The sequence below is a fragment of the Labrus mixtus genome, chromosome 8 (genome assembly GCF_963584025.1).
Source record: "Labrus mixtus chromosome 8, fLabMix1.1, whole genome shotgun sequence".
Lineage (NCBI taxonomy): Eukaryota > Metazoa > Chordata > Actinopteri > Labriformes > Labridae > Labrus > Labrus mixtus.
Genome location: NC_083619.1, coordinates 28,998,724 through 29,023,097, shown reverse-complemented (window position 1 = coordinate 29,023,097; position 24,374 = coordinate 28,998,724). Strand labels below are relative to the sequence as shown.

The following is a 24,374-nucleotide window of genomic DNA, read 5'->3' as shown; positions in this document are numbered from 1 at the left end:
ATGAATGTCATTGTTAGGCAAGAGAGAGAGAGGGAGGGAGCCAGAGATCCACCCTGGGGTCGGGCTTTTATGCCCTGCAAGCAACAGGCCCAGGTGCTCTAGATCGGACCATCCAATTCTTTAAGAACTAGGGGGACAGAATCAATTAGTAATAGCCTGACTAAGGCAGTGACCTTCACATAAGTAATGCTTGATATGAGACTGCGTCTGTTTTTAGGGGTCCCTCAGATTGAAAAAGGTTAAAACACACTCTACCTGTGTGATGATTTCCTTTGGCTTCAGAAAATTGCGCAGCTAGTTTGCAATTTTGCTCTCTGCGGAAACGTAGAAAGTTGCGAAGGACCCACAACCCTCTAGTCTTTCTGCCAACCTCCTCTGCTCACTTGTTGTCTTTATTCAAAGCTTGATCCAAAGGCAGCTGGACTGGTTGAAGATCTTGAAGACGTTTCACCTCTCCTTCTTCAGTTCTAAACTATCTGGTGGACGCAGCTAGAAATGTAAGCCTTTGTGGATCAAGAGCAATACATTCAACATGTTGCCAAATAATACGAAAATGACTACGTAGTTGTATGAGTAATCATTGTTGCATATTGTTGTTGAATTATATTTATGGACCGACGGTCGTGCTAGCTTGATGCTAGCTCTTTGAAAGGAGCTAAGATTGGAAGTACGTTGTGTGACCCGTATTTTAGTATGTTGCTAACGGCAAACTAATGGTCGGGTTAGTATGCAGTATATATTTTGAGAATGTAGCAGGCAGTATGAAGAATGTGGTTTCAGACGCAGCCCTAAGAGATATGGATACTGACTTTTGCTGTGAAACATGGCGATTGTTAAGAGCGAAAACAAGTCTATTTCTTTAAAAGTGTTAAAGCCATAGCATTCAAATCCTCAAGGGGGCAGTGTCTACCATTTAGAGACGTCCCCCATCCTCTCCTGCCCCTCGCTGTCCTCTCAGTTGTGTCAGCGCTCGCTGGCTGTGCTAATGGTTCAATATAATACAGTAGAGATGAGAGAAGTCCTCGACTTCAAACCACATTTCTGTTGCAATAGTGTCTAGTTGCTTCTGGAGTCTTCCTTCACTGCAAAATAATCTAGCTTAACTTGTGTTGCATTAACTGTATGATGTTGCAGTTGATGGTGACGGCAGGAATGAGTGAGTTGGCAAGTGCCCCCCCCCCCCTCCCCCTTTTCATATATTGAAGTTCAAATGGCATTTATCCAGGATAGATCCACTTGAGCTGAAACTCTGAGGTTTAGTTACCCTTTGAATTACGGAGATGCTGCACTTGTGGTCATGACGATTCATGTCCCAGTATTTTATACCGGTGTATCGGTCACACCAGTATATCGGACGCTGCTCACTTTTTAGGTGGTTTTCAGGTCATTAAAAGTGAGTTTTATACACTGAATGTCAGTGCAGTTTGAAATACAGATGAGGTGTAAAGAGCAGAGCTGCAGCCTGCAGGCAGCTCTGTGTTTATCAGAGTCAAGTGTTGGTCTCGGCCGGCCGTGGTGTTAGACTCAAGGCCAAGCAAAGACTAACAGAACATATTCTAATGCCTCTGGCTTATCACGTCCCTGTTGTCCCAATTACACATGCCTGTTGTATATTAAACGCTCTGCATGATTCATTTTATCAGCTGTGTTGAAGGCAGCGCTCCCCCTGCTAATGACTACACAGCAGCTACTGATAACCTTGACCACAGCTGCAGCATCACACAGTTTCTGAGGGGGGGGGGGGGGGGGTTACTCTTTAACCTGCGTTTCACATACTGTACGGTAAAATACTCCGCTGAACAAGTGTTTAGTCCTCGCTCCTGGCACTCCGGCTCTCACTGCTGTTCTGTGATATTTTCAGTCCTGAGGAGGATCGGTATCTATTCTTAAACCCCAGGAGTAGGAACCGAGAGATAGCTCTGAATCAGTGAAGCAGACGGTGAAACAGAACAATTTTAGCCTGAAAACATTTTTTTTTCTCCTTCTGTAACCACACGTCAGTAATGATGTGAGACTCTTCAGAAAATTGTTACTTTTCGTTGGATTCTTGTTCATCAGTCTCCATCCAGAAACAGCTCTAAATCAAAGACACACAGCTATGAATCAAAGAAGATGAAACTATAATACAGTAGAGAGGAACAAGCAGAATAATGTCTGGGTTGCAGCTCTCATGAGTGTGTTTAAATGTCGCCTGGATTAAGGGCTACAAGATATATTTAACTATCACATTGCAGAAGATGCAATGTCAAGCACATGATCTGAGACACTGCTCCTTTCTTGGTTCTCGATACAAAACTAAACCAGTTTCTCATCTTTCTTTTCTTTTTTTGGACTTTTAATGCCTTTTATATAGAGATAGGGCATTGGATAGAGTCAGAAATCATGGAAAGGGGGGGGGGGAGCCACAGGTGGGACTCAAACCCGGGACGTCCACTTCAAAGACCACAGTCTCTAACCACTGGCACCCCCCTCTCGCCTTTTATGGTTGAGTTCCTAAAAAGTCTCTCTAGTATCTCTTTATTGCAGATCACAGAGTGAACTTGCTGCTGTGCATGCAGTGTGCCTTCTGTTTTGGTTTTCTACATTATTTACAGAAAGAAAGGTTTTTCAAATATCGTGCAGTTCCTACCCGACTGAAGGTCGTTTCTAATTTGAATCACGGTTTAGCACAAACACATTTTAAAGTCGGCACCGACTGAAGTAATGCCGCATAAATCGTACAAAGAGAAGAAGAAGATATCCTTTATTGATCCCTCGAGGAGAAACTACTATAGGATAGATGTCAGAGTGAGGGGGCTGCACATAAAAGAGCGTCCCAGCAGTTGGGGCTACAGTGCCTTGCTTAAAGGCACCTCGGCAACTGCTCAAGAAGTGAAGGTGCACCTCTCCAGCTACCAGACCAACTTCCAGACTTTGGTCTGCAAGGAGACTTGAACCGGGCAACCAATCTGGTTCCCACCCAAAGTCTTTACAGACTGAAAAAAAAAATGTGAGCAGGCCATTCAGCTTGCATTATTGACCAACAAATCAATCATCCGACACAAGTATGCCAGCCCTCATTGACAGCACCTCTCCTTTGTGCAGTAGAGTGAACCTGCCTGTCTTAGTGAGGAGTCCTTTAGATCGCTGCTGCTTCACCTCTCAGTGTTGAACCATCAGTACGCAGAGTATTATCACCAAGCTCTGTTTCCTCTCCTGCCCGGAGGCGCCTCGTCATCGCACTGTCATCATCATTACCATTTTTATGACCCAGAGTCTCCTCTCGTCCTTCAGCTGGCCCCATCAAACACTTTAAAGAGCCCCCGGTATCTTCTACCCTCAAATTAAACATCTGATTAAAACACTAAGCTGCTGTGGCACCGCGGCAAGGTGACGGTGAGCTGCTGAGTTACTGCATCATTCAAACATGATGAGGGGCGATCTCTGACCCAAGGCTTACCCACAGACTCTATATTTGACTTCCAGCATTTGGGGAAATGGATCTGAAGGCTGCGATTGACTTTGAAATGGGGTTTGCCTTGATGACATAAGGCGGGCGATGTGTGAATTGGGTCACAAAATGGAATCTCAAAACCTTATGTCAAACCCACGGCACAAATCGGCTGAGTTCAGGTCCCAAGTGGGTTTTTTAAGATCGGAGGTGAGGGTTACAATGCTGGATGTCCATATTAAATGTGGGTAAAGTTTCAGATCATGAGGTAAACTTTTGCTGGAGTAATCCCAGGATGAGTCTGCAGAGGGCGCTAAACAGATTGTTCTGCAAATCACACGATGGTTCCCCGATTTAAAACGAGAAGAATTTCAGGAGTCGGCTTCAAGCATCTAGGTAAGCCGTTGAAACCTCTTACATAGACTCTCTTCTCCCAGTGGCAGCCCTGCAGTGTTCTGACCCGGGAAGGCTTTCAGAGAGCTGGCCAATCAGAAGAAAGTGGGCCCGAGGGGAGGGGCTGAATTGAACCGTTTCAGGCAGAGGTTGAAATGAGGGTTTTTACTGACGACAGTTTAAGATAAATAAGGAGTTTTAGAACTGCAAAACAGGCAAAGCTTCTCTTGTTCCTAAATAGATTCACAGATGCATAACTGTACATTCATCAACAACGGTCCCCACGATCCAAAACCAGTTAAAGATTGAATCCAACACATTACATTCATGAAAATCGACAGATTGCTTCAAATTTGTTAACACAGTTCCTGATTTCCCACTCTATGTTCTGTTGAAATGTACTTTTATGAATAAATTACTGCCACTTATCAAAATGGTGACCGCACTCTGACCATTCGATTGACACCTCATTTGGACAATTACGACCCTCTAATCCCAGCCTATAGTAGCCAATGAGAGTTGAAATGTCCTGGCCAATTGCACGCGACTGTGCAGATGAGTGACGTTTCGTGTCGCCAATGAAATTCTGAACACGTGGATATGCTGCCTGGAGGGATTTCTTCATGCACACACTAAGTAGATTGATTAAAAGTAGTGTGGATAAAACAGGCAAACTTAGGTAGACATTGAACACCCCGGTACAGCAGGAATGGAATGAGTGCGTGTTGAACTGTGAGACTGGCATTTTAATGATCAATCAATCTGTATTTGTACGGCTCCAAATCCTCACGAAAACGACCTCGACTTACTTCACAAAAACGGATGAGACCCTTTTGAATGAATGGTTGAATCGACTTCGACTATTTGGGGTCGCAGAGTTCACCGTGCAATATCTCAACGCAGAGTTCAGTTGAGATATTACACCCAAAGACAGCTTGGCTCCAGCCTCCCATTCCTGTATGGTAAAAAGCAGAATATATAATGGATGGACAATTTTATAATCTTTACTAATTCACTGTATGGAGCTATCCAGATCCGCTGGGTAAATCTTTAAATAACCAACAAAAAATCCAACCTGAGTTAGATATCAGATAAGAACAAGACGAGCTGCACATCTTCAAATATGATGTTTAAGAACCAGCATGTTGTCTTCAAATGATCGTAATAGATCAACACGACATCGCTTCCTCTCAATCGTCTTATTGATTGATCAACCTGTGATTACACTGAATGTTTGGGCTTAAGGGTGATGAATGTACTCAGAGCTCAGTAAGAGACAGGACTTTTAAAAACACATGAAGCCACATGAAGTCTGCAGATAGATCATAATAATGCATGAGGCCCCTGTGACCCCGTGATGGCGCCCCCTCGGGACTGATTTGATTATCTACACATGCAAAATAACAACTCTTTGTTGAACTTCCTTCACCCCTGCCTCCTGACCCCGACTGCAAACTTTACAGAAGATGACCTTATGAATACTGCAGCACGAACGGTTATTACTCTGCTGCCCTCGTGCACTATATCTCACTCTCTGCCTGATAATGTGGTGTGGATTGCAGAGATGCACGCACGCCTCATTACCTGTGTGGTATGACGACCAGCGGGCCTCTGCCTTGGGTGGCCCATTACAGGAAGACTTCCTAACCGGGGAGGTCGTTACTATAGAGGAGCACAGGACTAATGAGTCCATCCATCTCACATAGAGGAGTGCTGACGATTAGGTTTACCTTCAGCTGTAATCAAGATTAGTGTTTCGAGCTAAACTCAGACCGGCCTCTAAAATGGCCTGATTTAATAACTCTATTGTATTAATTGGTCATTAATACGGCGGCCTCACACACAGCATGAAGATATTCCTTAAGACGTGTCTCCAAATCAACATCAGGCTTTGTGAATAAGAAATAAGAATCTGCTTTTTCTAAATTTTAAAACATTGAGTAAAATATTTTCAGGTTTTGGATTGTTGTAAGGCAATGCACGTTGTTGCCTCACAGCGAGGAGGTTTCTGGTTCAACTCCCTCGTCTGACAGGAGTCTCTCTGTGTGGAGTCAGCCTGTTCTCCCCGTGCATGTGTGGGTTCTCTCCGGCTTCCTCCCACAGTCCAAACACATGCTCGTTAGGTTAACTGCTGACTCTTAAATTGTCTGTAGGTGTGAATGTGAGTGTGTCTGGTTGTCTGTCTCTATATGTCAGCTCTGTGATTGACTGGCGACCAGTTCAGGGTGTAACCCCGCCTCTCGCCCAATGACAGCTGGGATTATATCCAGCACCCCGCGACCCCTAACGGGAAAAGTGGTATAGATAATGGATGGATGGATTTTTGTTGGAAAATGTGAAAAAATGCTGAAAGACATAAACAAATATACTCTGTTTAATACAGCAGTTGGTTTAAAACTAATTTCAATTTTAATGCATTGTCTCCAACAAGTTAAGATTGTCAGCAAACATACAGTTCTGCAACATTTTATTATCTAACCCCCATCGGGTCATTCAGACCACGCCGTGTGACGCGTTCAGTCTGGTTCTTATCCAACTGAATCTCTTCCACTCTCTCCAAATCTAATCCTCGGTGGATCATCGGCCTCAAACACTAAACAGAACCTGCTGATGTTGTTACCGCCGCCGATTACAACTCAATTACACATGTTCCCTGTCAATGAGCTGAGAGCGATAACCTCATAAGAGCTCAGTCACAGTAATCTCTCATTCTCTAAACCCCGCTCTGACGTTAGCATGCATTAAGGATCCTATCTACCATCAAAGACGATCGATGTCTTCTGCTTTTTTACAGCAGTGTGAAGGTTTGAGGATCCCTGATGGTTCACTTTGTTCAGTTTAAAATGCAAAGTAGGCGTCCTTATTTCAGTTTTCTTTATTTTCTCACAGCCTGTAGAGCAATTAGGAGTAGATGTCATGCAAGCAAGATCGAAGCAAGTGGAGTGCAAAGCAAGTTCTGATAGTGATTAAAGGTCCAATCTGTAAGATGTGTAGAGAGTGAAATGATAAAGGTATCTTACTATATGATCAGACATTAAGGAAACATGCTATGTTGAAGTGCTGGCTTCTCTGACAACAATGCAGCAGCCAGTATGTCCTCCTTCTAACTTTAGATTCTGCTCCTGAATGATCTGGATTTGTTTGGACCAGAGAAGGTAGGAGGTTTGAAGGCACACCCCCCCAAAAAAAACAGCCCATACACGGGCCGGAGGTTAAAGTTCAGGATCGGATTTAGCCGATGTGACACCTAGCAGACAGTTAGCAGCTCCCATCTGTAACTCAAAGAGGCCACGCGCCCAAATACTACATCACTTTAAGCCTTGATAAAATGTAACCAAGTAAATTGTATAAAAATCAGCCCGTACAGTTGAAGAGAGAAATGAGCTCTAGAGACCCAAATTGTTTTAGTACCAGGATGTAAACATTTATTTTAACATGGGGCTCTATGGGGACTGACTCACTGCAGGAGACAGACTCTAGTGGACACTGGAGGAACTGCAGCTGTAAAGTTAGACATTTTAACATGGGGCTCTATGAGGACTGACTCACTGCAGGAGACAGACTCTAGTGGACACTGGAGGAACTGCAGCTGTAAAGTTAGACATTTTAACATGGGGCTCTATGAGGACTGACTCACTGCAGGAGACAGACTCTAGTGGACACTGGAGGAACTGCAGCTGTAAAGTTAGACATTTTAACATGGAGCTCTATGGGGACTGACTCACTGCAGGAGACAGACTCTAGTGGACACTGGAGGAACTGCAGCTGTAAAGTTAGACATTTTAACATAGAGCTCTATGAGAACTGACTCACTGCAGGAGACAGACTCTAGTGGACACTGGAGGAACTGCAGCTGTAAAGTTAGACATTTTAACATAGAGCTCTATGAGAACTGACTCACTGCAGGAGACAGACTCTAGTGGACACTGGAGGAACTGCAGCTGTAAAGTTAGACATTTTAACATGGAGCTCTATGGGGACTGACTCACTGCAGGAGACAGACTCTATTGGACACTGGAGGAACTGCAGCTCTTTGGTAGATGCAGTTTGGTTTGGACACACTGTCCGTTCTTCTAAACTTGTCCGATCTAAAAATAGACACCCGCTTCTTCTCTCAGCAACACAATGTGATAAATTACTTTCCCATTTTCTCTGGCCGAGCCGGTAAATTACCTGCACCAGAATGAATCACTGCAGTGAATGAGGATGGGACATATATATGGGATATATTGTATACTGTATATATGTGTGTGTGTCTGTGTCTGTGTGTGTGTGTCTGTGTCTGTGTGTGTGTGTGTGTGTGTGTGTGTGTGTGTGTGTGTGTGTGTGTGTGTGTCTGTGTGTGTGTGTCTGTGTGTGTCTGTGTGTCTGTGTGTGTGTGTGTGTGTCCTCTGGCAGCTTTATTCCCCTCTCAATAAACAAGTGTCAGAATGCACAGCGTAATGAAGGGGCTCTTCCTCCGGTGTTCTGCTGTTGTTTACCGTCAGCTGCTGTGCTGGAGATTGAATTATAATTACCAGGTATACTTCCAGGAAAATCAGCACCTTTTATTCTTCACATCCCACCTTTTGGTGTTCCACTCCAAGCAACCGCGGCTCGGTCTGATTCAAACATCAGCTGCCCAAAGTGAGATTTTGAGAATGTGTGCAACAAACCAGATGAAAGTCTGTTGTTGAAATGCAGATTTTATTGAGTTCCTGCAGAGTCTGTGTTCGCTGCAGGCTTTTCTTTCAACATCATTAAATAATGAGCGACTCACAAGGGTTCATCAGATACAAATGAGACCGCATCAACTGGGAAGTGTTGTAGTCAAGACCACACTAACCGAGACCAAGACAGACCCGAGACTCAGAGACCGAGTCAAAACCAAGACATTTAGGAATCGAGACCGAGTCAAGACCAAGACCAAGACCAAGACCAAGACCATAAATATTACTGAAAAATAACCAACTTGTGTGCATGTCACTCACTCACCGTATCCCCTGGAAGGTTTCTGCTGTAACCGGGGGATGAATATGAAATTATTAATGGGAGTTATTTGTTCTTTTAAAAAGAGGCGTTTTTTTTCTTTTGATTTTGAGACCAAGACCTTCAAGAAGTCGTCCCGAGACCCGTCTTGAGACCAAGACCAATTTCCAGTGCTACAACACTACAATAGAATATCCTAAACTTGAAATTTGACAAATACACTTGTTGAGATTAGAGTTTTTTCTGCAGCGTGTCGACACATTCAAGTAAGAAGACCAAACCTCTTCAGTCGGAAACGGCTTACTCAGCATTATTTCAGTCTACGTAAACACACACACACACACACACACACACACACACACACACACACTCACACAGGAGCATGTTTTTGGTCCTAACTAGTCGACTGGTCCTTAAATTGAAGGTGCCTTAACATGGTCTCCATAAGGGTAGAAAAACGAGAACACACACACACACAGTAATGATGTGATCCCCGGAGATGATTTTCAAACCGTTCAGTGCTCACAGCTCATCAGACTGTGTGGTCTGAGACCTCAGGTTGAAACCCTCTCACATTGATTAATCGCTAAAAAACAAACGACTTCATTGTTGTGGGATGGAAGTGATGACTTCACAGTGAGATCGATGGCGTGTAAACGTTGCGGGTCGTGTTGGTAAAAAACAGAGATTCTCCACCCCGGAGATGATTTTAAGGGACATTTGTCTCCTCCTCGGGAACAGATCAAACTGAAGTGCACAGAATGTGTCTTCATCTCAGGTGTTCAAAGATCACTGTTGCTACGAAAAGCAGACGGTTGGCCAGAACACGATTCTTATCCGGTTAATTAGACGTTGGTTTGTTTACTGTCGGAGATAGAGGATAACGATGGAGGAAAGACGTTCAAGGACGGAAAAATTTTGTGAGATGCCAGAGAAATCCACAAAAACAGATGTTGGCACGGGAAGTAACAGAACGTGGTTTGAGGTACCGCTGAGTTTAAAGACCGCTGAATTGGAAAGAAAGCGTCAACAGACTCCGACATAGCGAGGAAGAAACGCTGGAAATCGATCCAGTCAGTTTTACCTCATGCTCAAATAACTTTGTTAAAATAATTCTGTCGTAAATCAATCAAGTCTTAATAAACGCCTTTCATATCATATCATTGACTCTCAAACGTAAATATAAACAAGACAGTAGCTGAATTCTACCGCTAATGTTAGCGATAGCTTGGGTTAGTTAATATGTTTTTAACTCAGAATATGTCCCCCTGGGGTCTCCAGATATTCAGTATCCCTTATTTGACTTGACTTGACATGACTTAACTCAGTGGTGTCCAAACCTTTTTTTCTTGACGGCCAAAATTGTCGTGTTAGAATCGCTCGCGGGCCACAGGTTTTGTTTTTTAAAATATAGTTTTAAAAAGAGTACGGCTTTGTAGATCAGAATCAAAAGGCTCGCTAAAGAAACTCTTTAATAAAAGGAAATCAAATATTTATATATCTTCGTTCTACTTTATTTGTTTTTTTCTCAGAATCAAACCTGTAACGTGGTTCATTTAGCTCAGGTCATTAAATGGTTAAACAACAGTCCGCTTGTTTGCCAAAACTTTGCTTACATTTTTTTTCAGAGTTTACAAAAAAATGTGGAAAATAGTAAAAGCTGTAGATTAAAAAAAACAACAACATGTTACTGAACATTTTCTATTTTAGGAATATTGTTCAGCTCTTGTTAACATGAAAAAGAAAAATAAGATAATGTGATAATCTTAATCGAGGCCTCGGGCCAAAATCTTCTGATTCTTTATTTGAAGTGACGGGGACGCAAAAAATCCCCTCAAGGGCCGCACTTTGGACACCCCTGACTTAAACCATGGACTTTCCACACTTGGGATGTCACAGCAACATGGCCGCTGTGGGAATCATTAACAGCTGCAAGGCAGACTGAGAAGGCAGAACAAACACCCACCTGGGGGAGCGCCCCCTGCAGGAACAGACGGGTGACGTCACTCAGACTTTTTGCTTTAATATTTATAGTCTGTAGTTGGAGCACACATTCTCCAAAAGGTGAAAGACGGACTTTACTCATCATTGGGGGATTTGTAGACGGACTAGGGTCACATATCAGTGTTTATATGTGACCTTTAAGCACTGAATGTGGGAGCTTTCCTCTAACATGATTGTTTCTGAAACAGTCTTCAGAGGGGCTACGACTTGCTGCAACTGATTCTTACTTTGGACTAATTAACAAAAAAAGAAAAATGGTGGCATTTACAAGAAATAACAAGACATTAGAATAAACATACAACAACATACAACTAGAAACTTTTACCCAGCCCAGAAACATACGTATTCAGATCTGCATCTTTCTTCAGCGCTCTTTCATCAGATATCCAAGAGCTCCTTGGACAGAGAGTTTACGTCCATCTGAGGTATGAGACGCACAGTAAGAGACATCTGGTCGTTTGTTATGTCACGGCTCTTCTGAGGCCTCATGTTCGGAGGTATGAGGCTTTATTTAATATAAAACCCAGAGCAGGATGCATACAGTTTGTGCACAGTGATATTTATAGTCTGAGGGTTTAACTGCATCATATATCAGGGATGTTCAGCCACATCTGAATCTTTAAAGGCTTAATATTTTTCACACTTAAATGTATAAATCAAGTATCTCCTCTGAAAATAACTCTGTGAGTCATGACTGTCTACAATGGGTGTAACACCCGAGTCCCACTGTCTGTGATGTTTTCAGAGTTTTCAGAGTCCTATCTTCACTTTGTTTACATCGCCCGGACGGCCGGCTGACTCCTCCCCTCGTGTATAAAAGTTGTTTAATTGAGGGACTAGAGAAAAGAAGAATAACATACTGTACTCACTGCTTAACTGTGTTTCTAGATCACGCTCATTTCAGGTAAATTTACATGCAGTGTGAAGATACGAGCATAATAAAGATCGCTAGCATTAGCATGCTAACACAACAATGCAGTGCGAGTTGTTTTGGTTTCATGCTGGTGCTCAAGGGCGACATCTGCTGGATGAAAAAATCGCATATAAAGCCTTTAACTTCGAGTTAGTACGTGTGATTTATCGTGTTTTCATGTTTAAGTCATTCGGTGTCCGTTAACCCCTCAAAACCTGAACGCTATCCCTTCAGGATTTTCAGACCTGAAATATGAACCAACAAGAACTTACTTGTTAATCACAGTGTTTCCCGACTAAGGGCTTTTTTTGAAACTTAGATTTTCGGCCACCTTAGCCACCACTTTTTTTCCGACTGTTGTTGGAGGCTTTGTATCCATGTTCAGAGGGCAGTGGATAGAGTCCATGACGGGATGCTCTTTGCGTTCCTGTGTCTCGCCTCCTCTCTGGGGTCGATCCACTCTGTTCAGCAAATATTTAAAAAAAAAAAGATGTATAATTGCTCCTGACTTGTTTCTTGCCCGGATGCTATATTCTGCAGAGACAACAGCGCCCCTCAGAGGCTGGAGGTGGATCCAAGCAAGAGCACAGCCTTCGACCTCGCCAACATCGTCACCAAACACCCGAGCACCAGGCAGGGTCCGCTGGAAACCTTCAGGACAGATCCACCCCCCACCACCGGTCCCAGCAGCTCCTCTGAAGGGTTTGTGGACAACTCCGATGTCCCCCCACTGATATGAGACTGAAAAACAACGCACACGCACACGCACACGCACACGCACACACACACACACACACACACACACAGGCTTTTATTCAACAAAACGCTGCATCTTCAGGAAGAGGAAGACCGATTGAATCCTTTTCACCAAAATCAGTTACAACGACCCCCGTGGAAACACCACAGGAGATGTTTTTAAAATGTGTTGTAGAGATTTAAAAGTGTGGCAAACCAGAGCAGCTTTGTTTTACCTGTTCTTGTTTCCTCTACAGACGGAGCATTTGTTTGCTGCTTTCAGCTCCTGAAAACATCGATTCATTTCAAGAAACTGTTTAAATATCAACAATAAATGCTGATTAACGTCTTCCTGCTCATCCTGTGTTTGTTAAAGGCTTTATATGTGATTTTTTGATCCAGCAGATGTCGCCCTTGAGCACCAGCATGAAACCAAAACAACTTGCGCTGCATTGTTGTGTTAGCATGCTAATGCTAGCGATCTTTATTCTGCTCGTATCTTCACACTGCATGTAAATTTACCTGAAATGAGCGTGATCTAGAAACACAGTTAAGCAGTGAGTACAGTATGTTATTCTTCTTTTCTCTAGTCCCTCAATTAAACAACTTTTATACGCGAGGGGAGGAGTCAGCCGGCCGTCCGGGCGATGTAAACAAACTGAAGATAGGACTCTGAAAACTCTGAAAACATCACAGACAGTGGGACTCGGGTGTTACACCCATTGTAGACAGTCATGACTCACAGAGTTATTTTCAGAGGATAGACTTGATTTCTACATTTAAGTGTGAACAATCACATAGAAAGACTTTAAATCAATAAACATGTAGCTGTTGGAGTTGTGATGGCAGAAAATATCCTCCATTTCTGACCATTTCTGACAACCAATGAGATTTTGTTTGGGATTCAAAATAGAAAAAAGGGGAGGAGTCTTGTTCATAGTTTTCCTTTGATGGACAATTGCTTGAAAAATGTTGATTGATTCAGCCACCGACTGTTGATGTATAGTGGCCGAACCTGGTATTGCAGCGCCACGCGATGCAAATTGGGCCCAAAAACATATATAATATAAAATAATATACATACATTGTAAATATAGGAGCTGTTCAGGAGTCATGAGGTGTAGAAAAAAAGCTGCTGAAAACTAAAAATATTCATATTTTAGATGATCAGAAAGCAGAAACTGAAGGCTCCCCGAGTTTCTTTTAAAGGGAGAATAACTAAAAAAGCTGCAGGGAGAAAATTAAAGTTATTTTTCCTTCTTACTTTTTGCACATGTTTAGTGTTTGTCCTGTAAACTGCAGCTGGAAGGACAAGGCTGCAGACAGCAGAAAAAATCAATGCGCCCAGTGTGCTCGGCTTCGCCTGTGGCCTTTTTGTGCGTTTCAGAAGCTGATGCACTTTTGCCTTTTTGTTGTGTTCTCTCTCTTTTCATGTGATCCTCCTCGCGGGCTCCCTCCCCAGAGCTCAGGAACCGATGCCCTGCCAGAGTTTGATCAGAGAGGCTCTTCTCTGTGCCCAGAGGACGCTGGGCAAAAAACTTATTTTGAAGCTTGCTCATCTCTCCTTGAAACTCTGCTGAAGTCTCCGCGCTCTTTACTTCCCCTCCGAGTTGTCACCCGAAAAGCTTGGAGGTCACGACTCCATCCTCTCCTCCCTCGTCCCTGGAGCTGCTCTGAGTGCCGTCACAGCCGCAGCGCCTGGAGGGAACATTTTTGGCTTTGGACCATCTTTCCTCCTGACAGCTCCGCTCGTCTCTTATCATCCCGGCGTTCTATATTTGGACCGCCTGGCTCGCATCATCCAGGATATTTTGATGTGTGCGGCTGCTTGTTGCATGAGAAACCTGTGAGCCTGTCCTGAAGACTCAACGTTATCTTTGTCTTTGTCTGCAAATCCAGATTGATTCTTTCAAATTTGATTGTGATGACACATTGTCTATATGGAATATCTTAAATATGATGATATAAGTATGATCTATGTTCTGTGGCTCTACGCTGGATCAGCTGGAACCTGTGCATCCAAGGAGAAGGTTTGGTTTTCGATCTGACTTCGGGGTTAACTGCGGGTCAGTGAAAGAACCCTTCAGCGATTATCACCTCTGGGAACAGATGTGAATTTCTCTGTGATCCCATTGAAGCCAAGTTTACACAAAAACAATCGACCGAAAACAAAAACGTTTTGGAATGAGGTCGGAATCAAACCAGGACTATAGCCTCTGGGCACGACATAACCACTAAGCCATACAGCGCCCCCCGGGTGGGATACATTTAATGTGTTTTATTTTGGGCTTTTTGACGTCTCTTTCTGTGTCTGTAAACAGAAAATCTCCTTCCTGTTTGATCAGACGAGGGGAGATAAGAACCCGACCGCCAAGAATCCAAAGTTGGATTTTTCTAGTGTTCTCTGAGATTAAAACCCACAGACTGAAAAACGCTGAACCACCTGCTTCTGCTCCTTATCTGCTCCATCGCTGCGTCATTGATTTTTTTGTGTTGCCATGGCAGCACACAGTCCCACTGGTTTTGAACACACCACACTGACTAGAAAGTTCTGGAATGTGTCCGACAATCCTCACTGATAAATGTTCATCTTTTTAATTCTGCTCAGAGTCGGAGCGAGGAGTTTTTTTCACACGTCTGTTCTTGCTTTTCATTTCTGCATACGAACCATTCGATCTTTCGTCTTGAAATGTTCTTCAGGTGGTTAAAAGAGCCTTTAATTTAAAGAAGAAATATGTAACTCGGACACCTAGTGTTTAAAATGGGTACTGCAGTCCAAATTCTAAACATCATAGAGAGCTGTCTCCCCCCCCCCCCCCCCTCTCTAGAGTCCATGCTCACACAGGTCACCATGTGGTGGACTCTGAAGCTTCAGTGTTTATCCAGCTCTGCATGGGTCTGTAAACCTTTCTGTGTTCTAACCTCTCTCCATTTTTCAAAAGCATCTCCAATATTGATCCTAGTTTGAGCACGTTTCTGCTCGTGGAGCTTATTAGAAACATGCAGAGGCTTTTTAGGTCGGGTACAATCACTTCTATCTGAACCACTTCTCTTGCCCGCTTCCATCACTGCAACACCTGTTGACCTGATAACTGCTCTCATATCTGACAAACAGAGGGGCGTCCAAAACGGATCTTTTAGAAACCTGATTTTCAACCTCCAAACTTCATTTTTTCTGTCACACTGATCTGAGCTCGCCTTTAAACCGCCTACCTTCTCTGGTCCAAACAAATCCAGAGCATTCAGGAGCAGAATCTAAAGTTAGAAGGAGGACATACTGGCTGCTGCATTGTTGTCAGAGAAGCCAGCACTTCAACATGTTTCCTTAATGATCAGATAGGAAGATCACTTTATCATTTCACTCTCTACACATCTCACTGATTGGTCCTTTAACTCAAAAACTCTCAGAGGAGACTCAGATGAGATATTGTCGGGTAAGCTGTTTGGGTTTATCTGGTTGTTATCTTCAGCCGTGTATCAGAAGGATTCTCTCTGGTTTATGTGTGTTAGCAGGACAGTCTGTGTGATATATAGGACTGCTGCTCCGTCCCGGGGGCTGATGGGAGTTTTTTGAGCCTCTCTGGCCTGGAATCAATGTCAGCATGTGTTGTGCTGCTCAGGGGAAATGACGGACAGTAAAACCTGTGAGTCCTGCCAGCTTTAAAATCTGAGGGCGCTGCAGCCCGGCTTAATTAACGCCATGCCGACACTCAGCGGGGTTACGTCCTCCGAGCGCACGGCGTGGCTGCACACAGAGCCCAGAAATTATGTAGAGGAGATTGCATCCCTGCTGAGGATGGAAATTCAGATTGGATTTTTGATTCTTTAAAACAATAACAAAGGGACACTTCAAGGATTCACAGAAAGACGTTTTGGTTCATGAGTGGTCTTTTCTCTCCACCTTCCCTTCCTCCATCCTTCCCTCTCTGGGATGAATTATTTAACTGTCCTCCTCCAGAGTAACCCCCACCTCTCTCTCTGCACCTCTGCTGGTGAACCAGGCTGCTCGTTACTCGTCCACACTTGCACAGAACTCCTGATAAACTCCTGATTTTTCCAGGAGGAGTGAACGTGTGATTGCATGTCCCCCCCCCCCCCCCCCCCTCCTCTGACAGGTTTAGTCTCCAGCTGTGAGGAGCATATGTGAACATCCAGGTCAGGGGAATCTCCGCAGCAGTCCTCCAGTCTCGATATTGTCAGGTGTGCAGATGTGAAAACAGCTGATGAAGGGGAGTGAAATGTAAAATGTTTGCCTTCAATATAAAAGGGGAATGATGTAGTTGCAAACGGAATGGATATACTGGAGTTAATTACAATGAAAGTAGTTTTACGAACTAGCCGTACTTGAGTTATTTTTTCATTTCCAGCACTCACTACATACTCTGTATAAATGCTGCAGAAAGTGTCACCTCATCATTCAGACTGCATTATGTTTTCAGGAGGACTACAATTCTTCAATTCACTCTGCAGACTCTTTTCTCCAAAGCGACGTACATCAGAGAGTAAGAACAACACAAACAAGGATCTAGAAAAAAGGGAACAATGTGAGTAAGAGCAAACGATCAGCTTTGAGTCTGATTGGACACACAGGTGCTGACAGGAAGTGACCAGAGGCAAAGCACAACATTGAGGGCAGTTCTTGAGAGCTCTAATCAGTATAGAAACCATCTTATAAGTCGTCGTTATCAAACAAAAACCATCGTCATTACCATCATCATCATCAATAATATGGAGACCATCATCATTAAGTTAGTAGGTATTCATGAAAGAGCTGGGTCTTTAGCTTTTTCTTAAAGGTGCAGAGGGACTCTGCAGATCACATGGAGTTTGGAAGTTCATTCCACCACCGGGGGGCGACAGAGGAGAAGAGTCTAGTCAGAGACTTAGGACCCTGTTGAAGGTTGGATCAGACGCCTTTCATTGGCAGAGCGTAGTGGGGCGGGAGGGAGTGTAGACCTGGATCAGAGAGTTAAAGTAAGGAGGAGACGTTTTTGTTGCTGTTTTGTAAGCGAGCAGCAGAGTTTTAAATTTGATGCGAGCAGGACTAAAGTGTGAATGTCTGCAGGTTAAATATTTCAGGCTCTGCTAGTCACAAAACAAACCAGCCAATCAATCTCCTCAAACCAAACTGAAGGCCTGTCAGCAACGACACCAAAATCCCAGGATTCATCATAAAAAAGCTGCTTGCTGAGTGACCTTCTAACACGACCCCTCGTGTTTGAGTCCATTACATCTCTCTATCTGTGTGAGAGGAAAATCCAATAATCAATGCCGCCCCCTGAAGCGGCTGCATGTCGAAAACATAATAATTAAAGTGAAAAATTCACCTGTAGCTTCTGTAGAAGAGTTCATCTGTATTTGCTGATGCAGTTATGGGTTTATAGACGAGTGCAGCGAATCGTTGGCTGACATTTGGGGGCTATGTATTTCCTGGTTTCATTATAATGACACCCGAAGGCCTTGAGGGCGCCTCCACCAGCAGATTGGGGCGCGTCAGGCACCATGCCTAGGTCACACATGGTGATTAATGCCGACGGGCGAAAGATTGATTTGTTTATTTTAGCGTTTATGCTGAATCGTTGTTTCTGCTGGACTGTTGAGTGTCACTTCAGCAGCAGCTCCAGCCGACAGCTGGAGTCATTTCTCACGGCGCCCGCGGAGACACTAGCAGCTTGATTCACGACGGGCTGTAAGTCAGCGAGCGTCTCCAGAGGCTGAAACATACGACAGCTTCACATGTTCTTACCATGAAGGTTACAGGACAGAAAGGGTTGCTTTTCTAACATGGGATATGTTTTAGTTTTGAGCTTCTTTCAGTGACAAACAAAGGATTTTAGAAACGCTTCAGCAGACGTTGTCAGCCTGCAGCAATGAAACAGGATGCAGCGGCTGCAACGTAATCCTTGATGGCAGATTAAAGGGATACTTCACCTGTTGAAACATGAATCTGTATTGACATTGGGTCATATATGTAGAAATGTGAAATACATTTTGAAGTTGGTGTCTTCTTGACCGAGAAAAGGCAGAAAGTGTCTTTTTGGCTCATGTGGATGAAAGACATCAAATCCCAGAATGCACAGCACCACAGGCCACTCCCATTAAGGTCCTCTAGTTCAGAATCAGAAACACTTTATTAATCCCAGAGGGAAATTCGATCGTTACAGTTTCTCCAAAATATACAAAATAGCAGTAGAAATATAGAAATAAAAACATTTACAGACATATTTACTTCATAAGACCGTTTCCTCAACTGATTCAGAGATTTCTTCCAGGATTTATCTTGGAAATTCCTGTCAGAAAACAGACTCTATGTCTGTGTCCATAGGCAAACAGTGAGAGCACCGACACTACCAGTCCGCCCCAGCTCGAGCCGGCCCCGGCTCCTCGTCCTCACCGCCGAAAATGAGGGCGGGATGCACGACCATTCAAAAATACTACCAGGTTTCTAATGATACAAAGCTTAATGCAAATGGGTGAAGTATCCCTTTAAGGCAGTGTTTCCCAAACTTTTTTTCTGGTGACCCACCTTTTCAGAGATACAAGCCATGGCGACCCAATCCAAAATATGTCTAATCTATATATAATTTGACAGGGTAACTGTGCAAAAAAAGGTTCTTTAATCATGTTTCTGCATCATCTTACATCTTTTGTACAACTTTGCACACGTTTTTGTTAGTCTTACAATTTGAAAATACTTTTAAAGGATGGAATAAATGCATTTAACAGGTCACCTGATTTGATTTCATACCTTCACCAAAATAATGAACACATTTTTAAGTGTAGCCTACTTTACAACTCAACAATCACAAAACAAAGTGCCTATACACAGGGGATTTAACAAATACAAACATTCAATAATATGAAAAACACAATTTTTTTGTCAAATTCATAACTATTTACTAGCTTGTGAATAAATTCAGGTCATTCAGCAAAACATCAAACAATAAATAACAAACAATCAATTCAACATCAGGTCTATTCCACATCAAATTAGCCCATTTTGGATTATATTTATACCAAATATACCTATCTTTTTAGGCCTACTCCAAATATATTATTGTGCAGTTGTGCACGTGTTTTTCTTCTTAGTTTTAGTTACATTTTTAGTGTGACAGGTGAGCCTGCTTGCTTTTCAGAATTGTATCCCAGTCCGGTGTACAAGATGAGAGAGCATATCGGGCGCAGCGTCCAGTCTGTTTCTGTATTTTGTCTTCATTTTTGTGTACACAGATAATCCCACTTCGCATTTGTATGTGGTTGTGAAAGGGATGAGAAGCAAAATACCAGACTTACTCAGGACAGGATATTCAGATGCGATGCTTATCCAGAATGAAGATAACGGCATGCGTTCATGTCGCTTTTTCAGCGTGACGTCACTGCACAGCTGTATCAGCTCCGTTTCTGCAGCTGGTGACAGGTCAAGATCCAGCAGTGACTCCGGATTTTCGAACTCAAAGGGGTTTTGAATCCACCTTTTATCACTCAACTTTTCAAATCTTTCTTTTGGAAAATAGCGATCAAAGTTATCAATGAGTGCACCCAGGTGTGTCTGAATTAGTCCGGTCAGCTGTTTCATTTGTGCGACAGTGACATCGTTTTCCTCTGAGTGCTGTAAAACAGTAGGAAACATATAGTAGCTTGGCTTTGGTTGTTTGAATCGCGCAAGCCACAGCTTCAGTGACTTTTGAAAATCAATTACATGTTTCCAGTTACGGAAAACATCGTCGTGGTGTCCCTGCAGCTTCAGATTCAGCTCGTTGAGAGATGAAAATATGTCCGCCAGATATGACAATGTGAGAAGCCAATCATCAGTGAACAAATCGGCGAGGGGGGACTTCTTCTGGTTGAGGAAAGCATGAATTTCGTTTCTTAGTTCATACACTCTTGTAAGAACTCTTCCTTTGGACAGCCAGCGCACTTCTGTGTGATACAGTAAGTGCGTGTGTTCCGCTCCCATGTCAACGCACATCTGGTCAAAAAGCCGGTTGTTGAGCGCGCTGCCTTTAATAAAGTTCACAACGCGAACAACTTCTTTCAATACCTTTTCGAGCCCTGCAGGCATTCCTTTGCATGCCAGTGCATGTCTGTGAATGAAACAATGGTTCCAGACAATGTCGTTTCCAGCTGCCTCCTTAATTCTCTTCACAACACCGCTGTTTCTTCCCGTCATGTTTGCTGCCCCATCACTCGTTATTCCTTTACAATTGGCCCAGTCCAGTGAGCACTTTGTAACCACGTAGTCATTCAGCACATCAAATATTTGTTCACCTGTCGTACCGGTGGGGATATTCAGGCAACATAACAAGTCCTCCAGAAATTCATTTCCCCACACATATCGTACATAAACCAACAAAGTTGCGCAATCGGAAACATCCGTGCTCTCATCAAGCTGGATGGAGAAATCAGCCGCTGCCTTTAATCTCGAAATAAACTGTTCCTCCAAGTTGTTTGAGATATCATGAATCCTGCGTGACACTGTGTTATTACTGAGGGGGATACATTTGATTTTTTCCGCCGACTTCGCGTCCATCACTGTGGTTACCATGTCTATAGCAGCAGGAAGGATTCATTTTTCCGCGATGGTGTGCGGTTGCCTCTCTGTGGCTACACGATAAGAAACCATGTACGAAGCAAGCTGGGCTTTGTCATTTAATGTCACATTTTTTCGCAGAACATCAGCTGATGCTTTAATTTCCTGTGCCTTCCTTTGAAAAAAATCCAGGGGTTTGTTTACAAGATCATGGTGAAGTGTTTCCAAATGCTAGTCATTTGCTAGTGTTTCGCTACATATAACACACATCGGCCGTGCCTCCTGGTTATGATTCGAACAATTCACAAAACCATAATTCAAAAAGTAGTCTTTGTATGGCCTTGAAGCTGTTTTTTTCTTCTTGGCGTGAGGTTCTTCATTTGATTTCTCAAGCCGCCTACCCTTTGTACGGTCCTCTGCCGGTTGGTTGAGTCGATTGCTAATGCTAGCGTGGCTAGCGTTAATGCTGGACTCACACTGGTCTTCCGTCTGGTTTACGAGCCGTGAAGGGGTCACTTCACCTCCCCTACACAGGTTTTCACCACATGCTTGCCCCTGTGGGCCTTCGGTAGCTGTCTGGTCTGGAACATCGCATTTCTTTTTTATTAGCCAAGCATCCATGACGGTGACTTTATCTCTCCCGCCATCCAGTGGCTGGTGGAAGAGCCTTATTTTTTGCCTTAATATGGTGGAGAGGGAAAGTGTGACATAGCGGAGCTCCTCCATGTGGCTTAAATGTGTATTGCAGGCAGAAATGTCACATTAAATACTGTAGTGTAAACATTCTGAACGACCCATAAAAAATCTCTGGCGACCCACCCGTGGGTCGGGACCCAGACTTTGGGAATGATTGCTTTAAGGTATATCCTTTAAAAGTGATTTTTTATTTTTGCCATTGACTTGATCAGAGCGTTATTTTCAAGAATGAAGAAACCCCACAGAAATAGAGAAAGAGCGTCATGGTGACGAGGGAGCTGAGCCTGAAGGCGTTCCGACCCTCCCCTGTGGTCATGAGCTCTGCTTAGAGACGGAAAGAATAAAATCGCAGTAACAAACGGCTGATATTAGTGTCTTCTGGAGGGTGACACCCAATTTCCACATACTCCGCACTCCGCCTCCGTTCACTGCCACTCTAGTCAATCATCATGTTTCCACAGCGATAGCTGCGGTCCGTCTCTGGAGCGTGCCTGCAGCGCCACTACACTCTGCTCCGTTTCAAATACGCTGCGAGTCTATTTTCGACGGAGTATGCTGTAGTCAAGGATCAAGCTGGACCAAATAGAAGCGTCTGGTTAATTTCAAAATAAAACACCATATACAAACTCCTGATCGTATTTTTCATAATTTTATCAACATTTTGTCAAAACAGGCACCGAACACAAAAAAGTCACAGAAAAAAATCATCTTAGTTTAAATTCTGTATTCATTACCGCTCCAGATAGTCCTACCAAAGACCTTATGAATCCCTTGACGTTTTCCATCCAGGTCAAGAAAAAGTGAAGAAGCGACCGTCCTCGGCCTTGCTCTCTAAAAAAGGGCTAACATGTTAGCAAACAGCTGACTGTGTGCACATCCAGCAGACGGTATGCCTTCCTGAGAGAGTCAAATATGTCCCTCTCTGATCTCCTGCTCTCATGTTCAGTCTCACGTTTATTACAAACACTCATCTCAGAGAAAGTGCTGAGCTGTGAGGGCCGAGGAGACATCGTGTAACAGGAGCCACGCCGCTCCGACGATGCTCCCACCCAAAATTAAGTGCTGATGTCAGGGATCCTTTTTCCTGTTCGTTCCTGTTTTTATGAAACCCAATCTCCTTTCCTCGAGGTCTGAGAGCAGCCCGGGGTTCAGTCTGAAATCAAAGACCGAGACGATCTGTGAAGCTGTTTCAGGTGAACACCATTAATTACATGACATCACACGGTCGTTTCATGGTGAAAAACAGGCAAAATATTTCTCCATATCTTCAACATGATGCTCACTCAAAGGACAGTTCTGGTATTTTTAAATCTGGGCTCTTTTACACACTTACTCAGCCCTATGTTCCCTCAGGCCTATGTTCCCTCAGCTCTCTGATCCCTTAGCTCTATGTTCCCTCAGCTCTCTGATCCCTTAGCTCTATGTTCCCTCAGTCCTATGTTCCCTCAGCCCTACAGTATGTTTCCTCAGCCCTATGTTCCCTCAGCCCTATGTACCCTAAGCCCTATGTTCCCTTAGCCCTATGTTCCCTGAGCCTTATGTTCCTTCAGCCCTACATTTACTCAGCCCTATGTTCCCTAAGCCCTATGTTCCCTTAGCCCTATGTTCCATCAGTCCTGTTCCTTCAGTCCTATGTTCCCTCAGCCCTATGTTCCCTCAGCCCTATGTTCCCTCAGCCCTACAGTATGTTCCCTCAGCCCTATGTTCCCTCAGCCCTACAGTATGTTTCCTCAGCCCTATGTTCCCTCAGCCCTACAGTATGTTTCCTCAGCCCTATGTTCCCTGAGCCCTATGTTCCCTCAGCCCTATGTTCCCTTAGCCCTATGTTCCCTCAGCCCTATGTTCCCTCAGCCCTACAGTATGTTTCCTCAGCCCTATGTTCCCTCAGCCCTATGTTCCCTCAGCCCTATGTTCCCTTTAATGAATGAAATTCAGATTCTACTCCTGTCCTAGTGGCCTCTCCTCTTGGCTTCTTCTCACCGTGTGTTATGAAAGTTGGATGAGGCAGGTGAATAAAACATGTGGGCCACATCATGCAGACATAACACACACGCCTGTAACGCCGTGAATTATTAACCGGCTGGAACCCTGACAGAGACCCTTCTACTCCACAGGAAACCAAAACACTCGCTGGGTCGGAATAAACAGGAAACACTCAAACACCTGTAATCCAAAACTGAACACACACTCTCAAGCGGCAAAAACGACTCATCTTGATTTTTATTCCAGCCTCAAACATCTTCAAACAAGTCTCGGATACTACAAATGTTCAAATTCTCAGGTCGTCTTAGTGACCACCTGACTGTTTCATCCTTCCCTCCTCAACGTAGTGTGCCTGTGAACATGTGGTTTACTTCCTGTTTCATTACAACTAACACATTGATTTGTTTTATGCCTGCACATCTTGTCATGCAGTCCAACAGGAAGTGGTTCCTTCCCCGCCATCTTGAGGACCATTCCAAAGTTTTATAACTGAACCAAGGAGAGAGGAGGGAAGTCTGAGGACGAGCCTCCTTATTGAGTATCACTTCTTGATTGGATGTTGCAGCAGATCACATATTACACAAAACACACTTCTTCATGTTCCTCTAACTCTAACATGTGTCTCTAGTCCGTCTACAAACCCCCCAATCATGAGAAAAGTCCATCCTCTCAGTCTTCTCCCTGCTCCACTTTTCAGAATATGTGTGCTCAAACAGGCTGTT

At 43.8% G+C, this 24,374-nt stretch overlaps 1 protein-coding gene and 1 long non-coding RNA gene across 3 annotated transcripts in view; one reads left to right on the top strand and one right to left on the bottom strand.

The window, feature by feature from the left end:
- Positions 1 to 12,467, top strand: part of dnaaf11 (dynein axonemal assembly factor 11) — a 39,293-nt gene extending 26,826 nt beyond the window's left edge. For both annotated transcript variants that reach the window (XM_061043608.1, XM_061043607.1), the window contains one exon: positions 12,249 to 12,467. In XM_061043608.1, coding sequence (XP_060899591.1) covers positions 12,249 to 12,447 — 199 coding nt within the window. In that variant the 3' untranslated portion in view covers positions 12,448 to 12,467. The remainder of the gene's footprint in view (positions 1 to 12,248) is intronic.
- The window catches only part of LOC132978438 (uncharacterized), a 79,633-nt gene that overhangs the window by 51,514 nt on the left and 3,745 nt on the right, over positions 1 to 24,374 (bottom strand). The gene's annotated exons all lie outside the window — the stretch shown is intronic.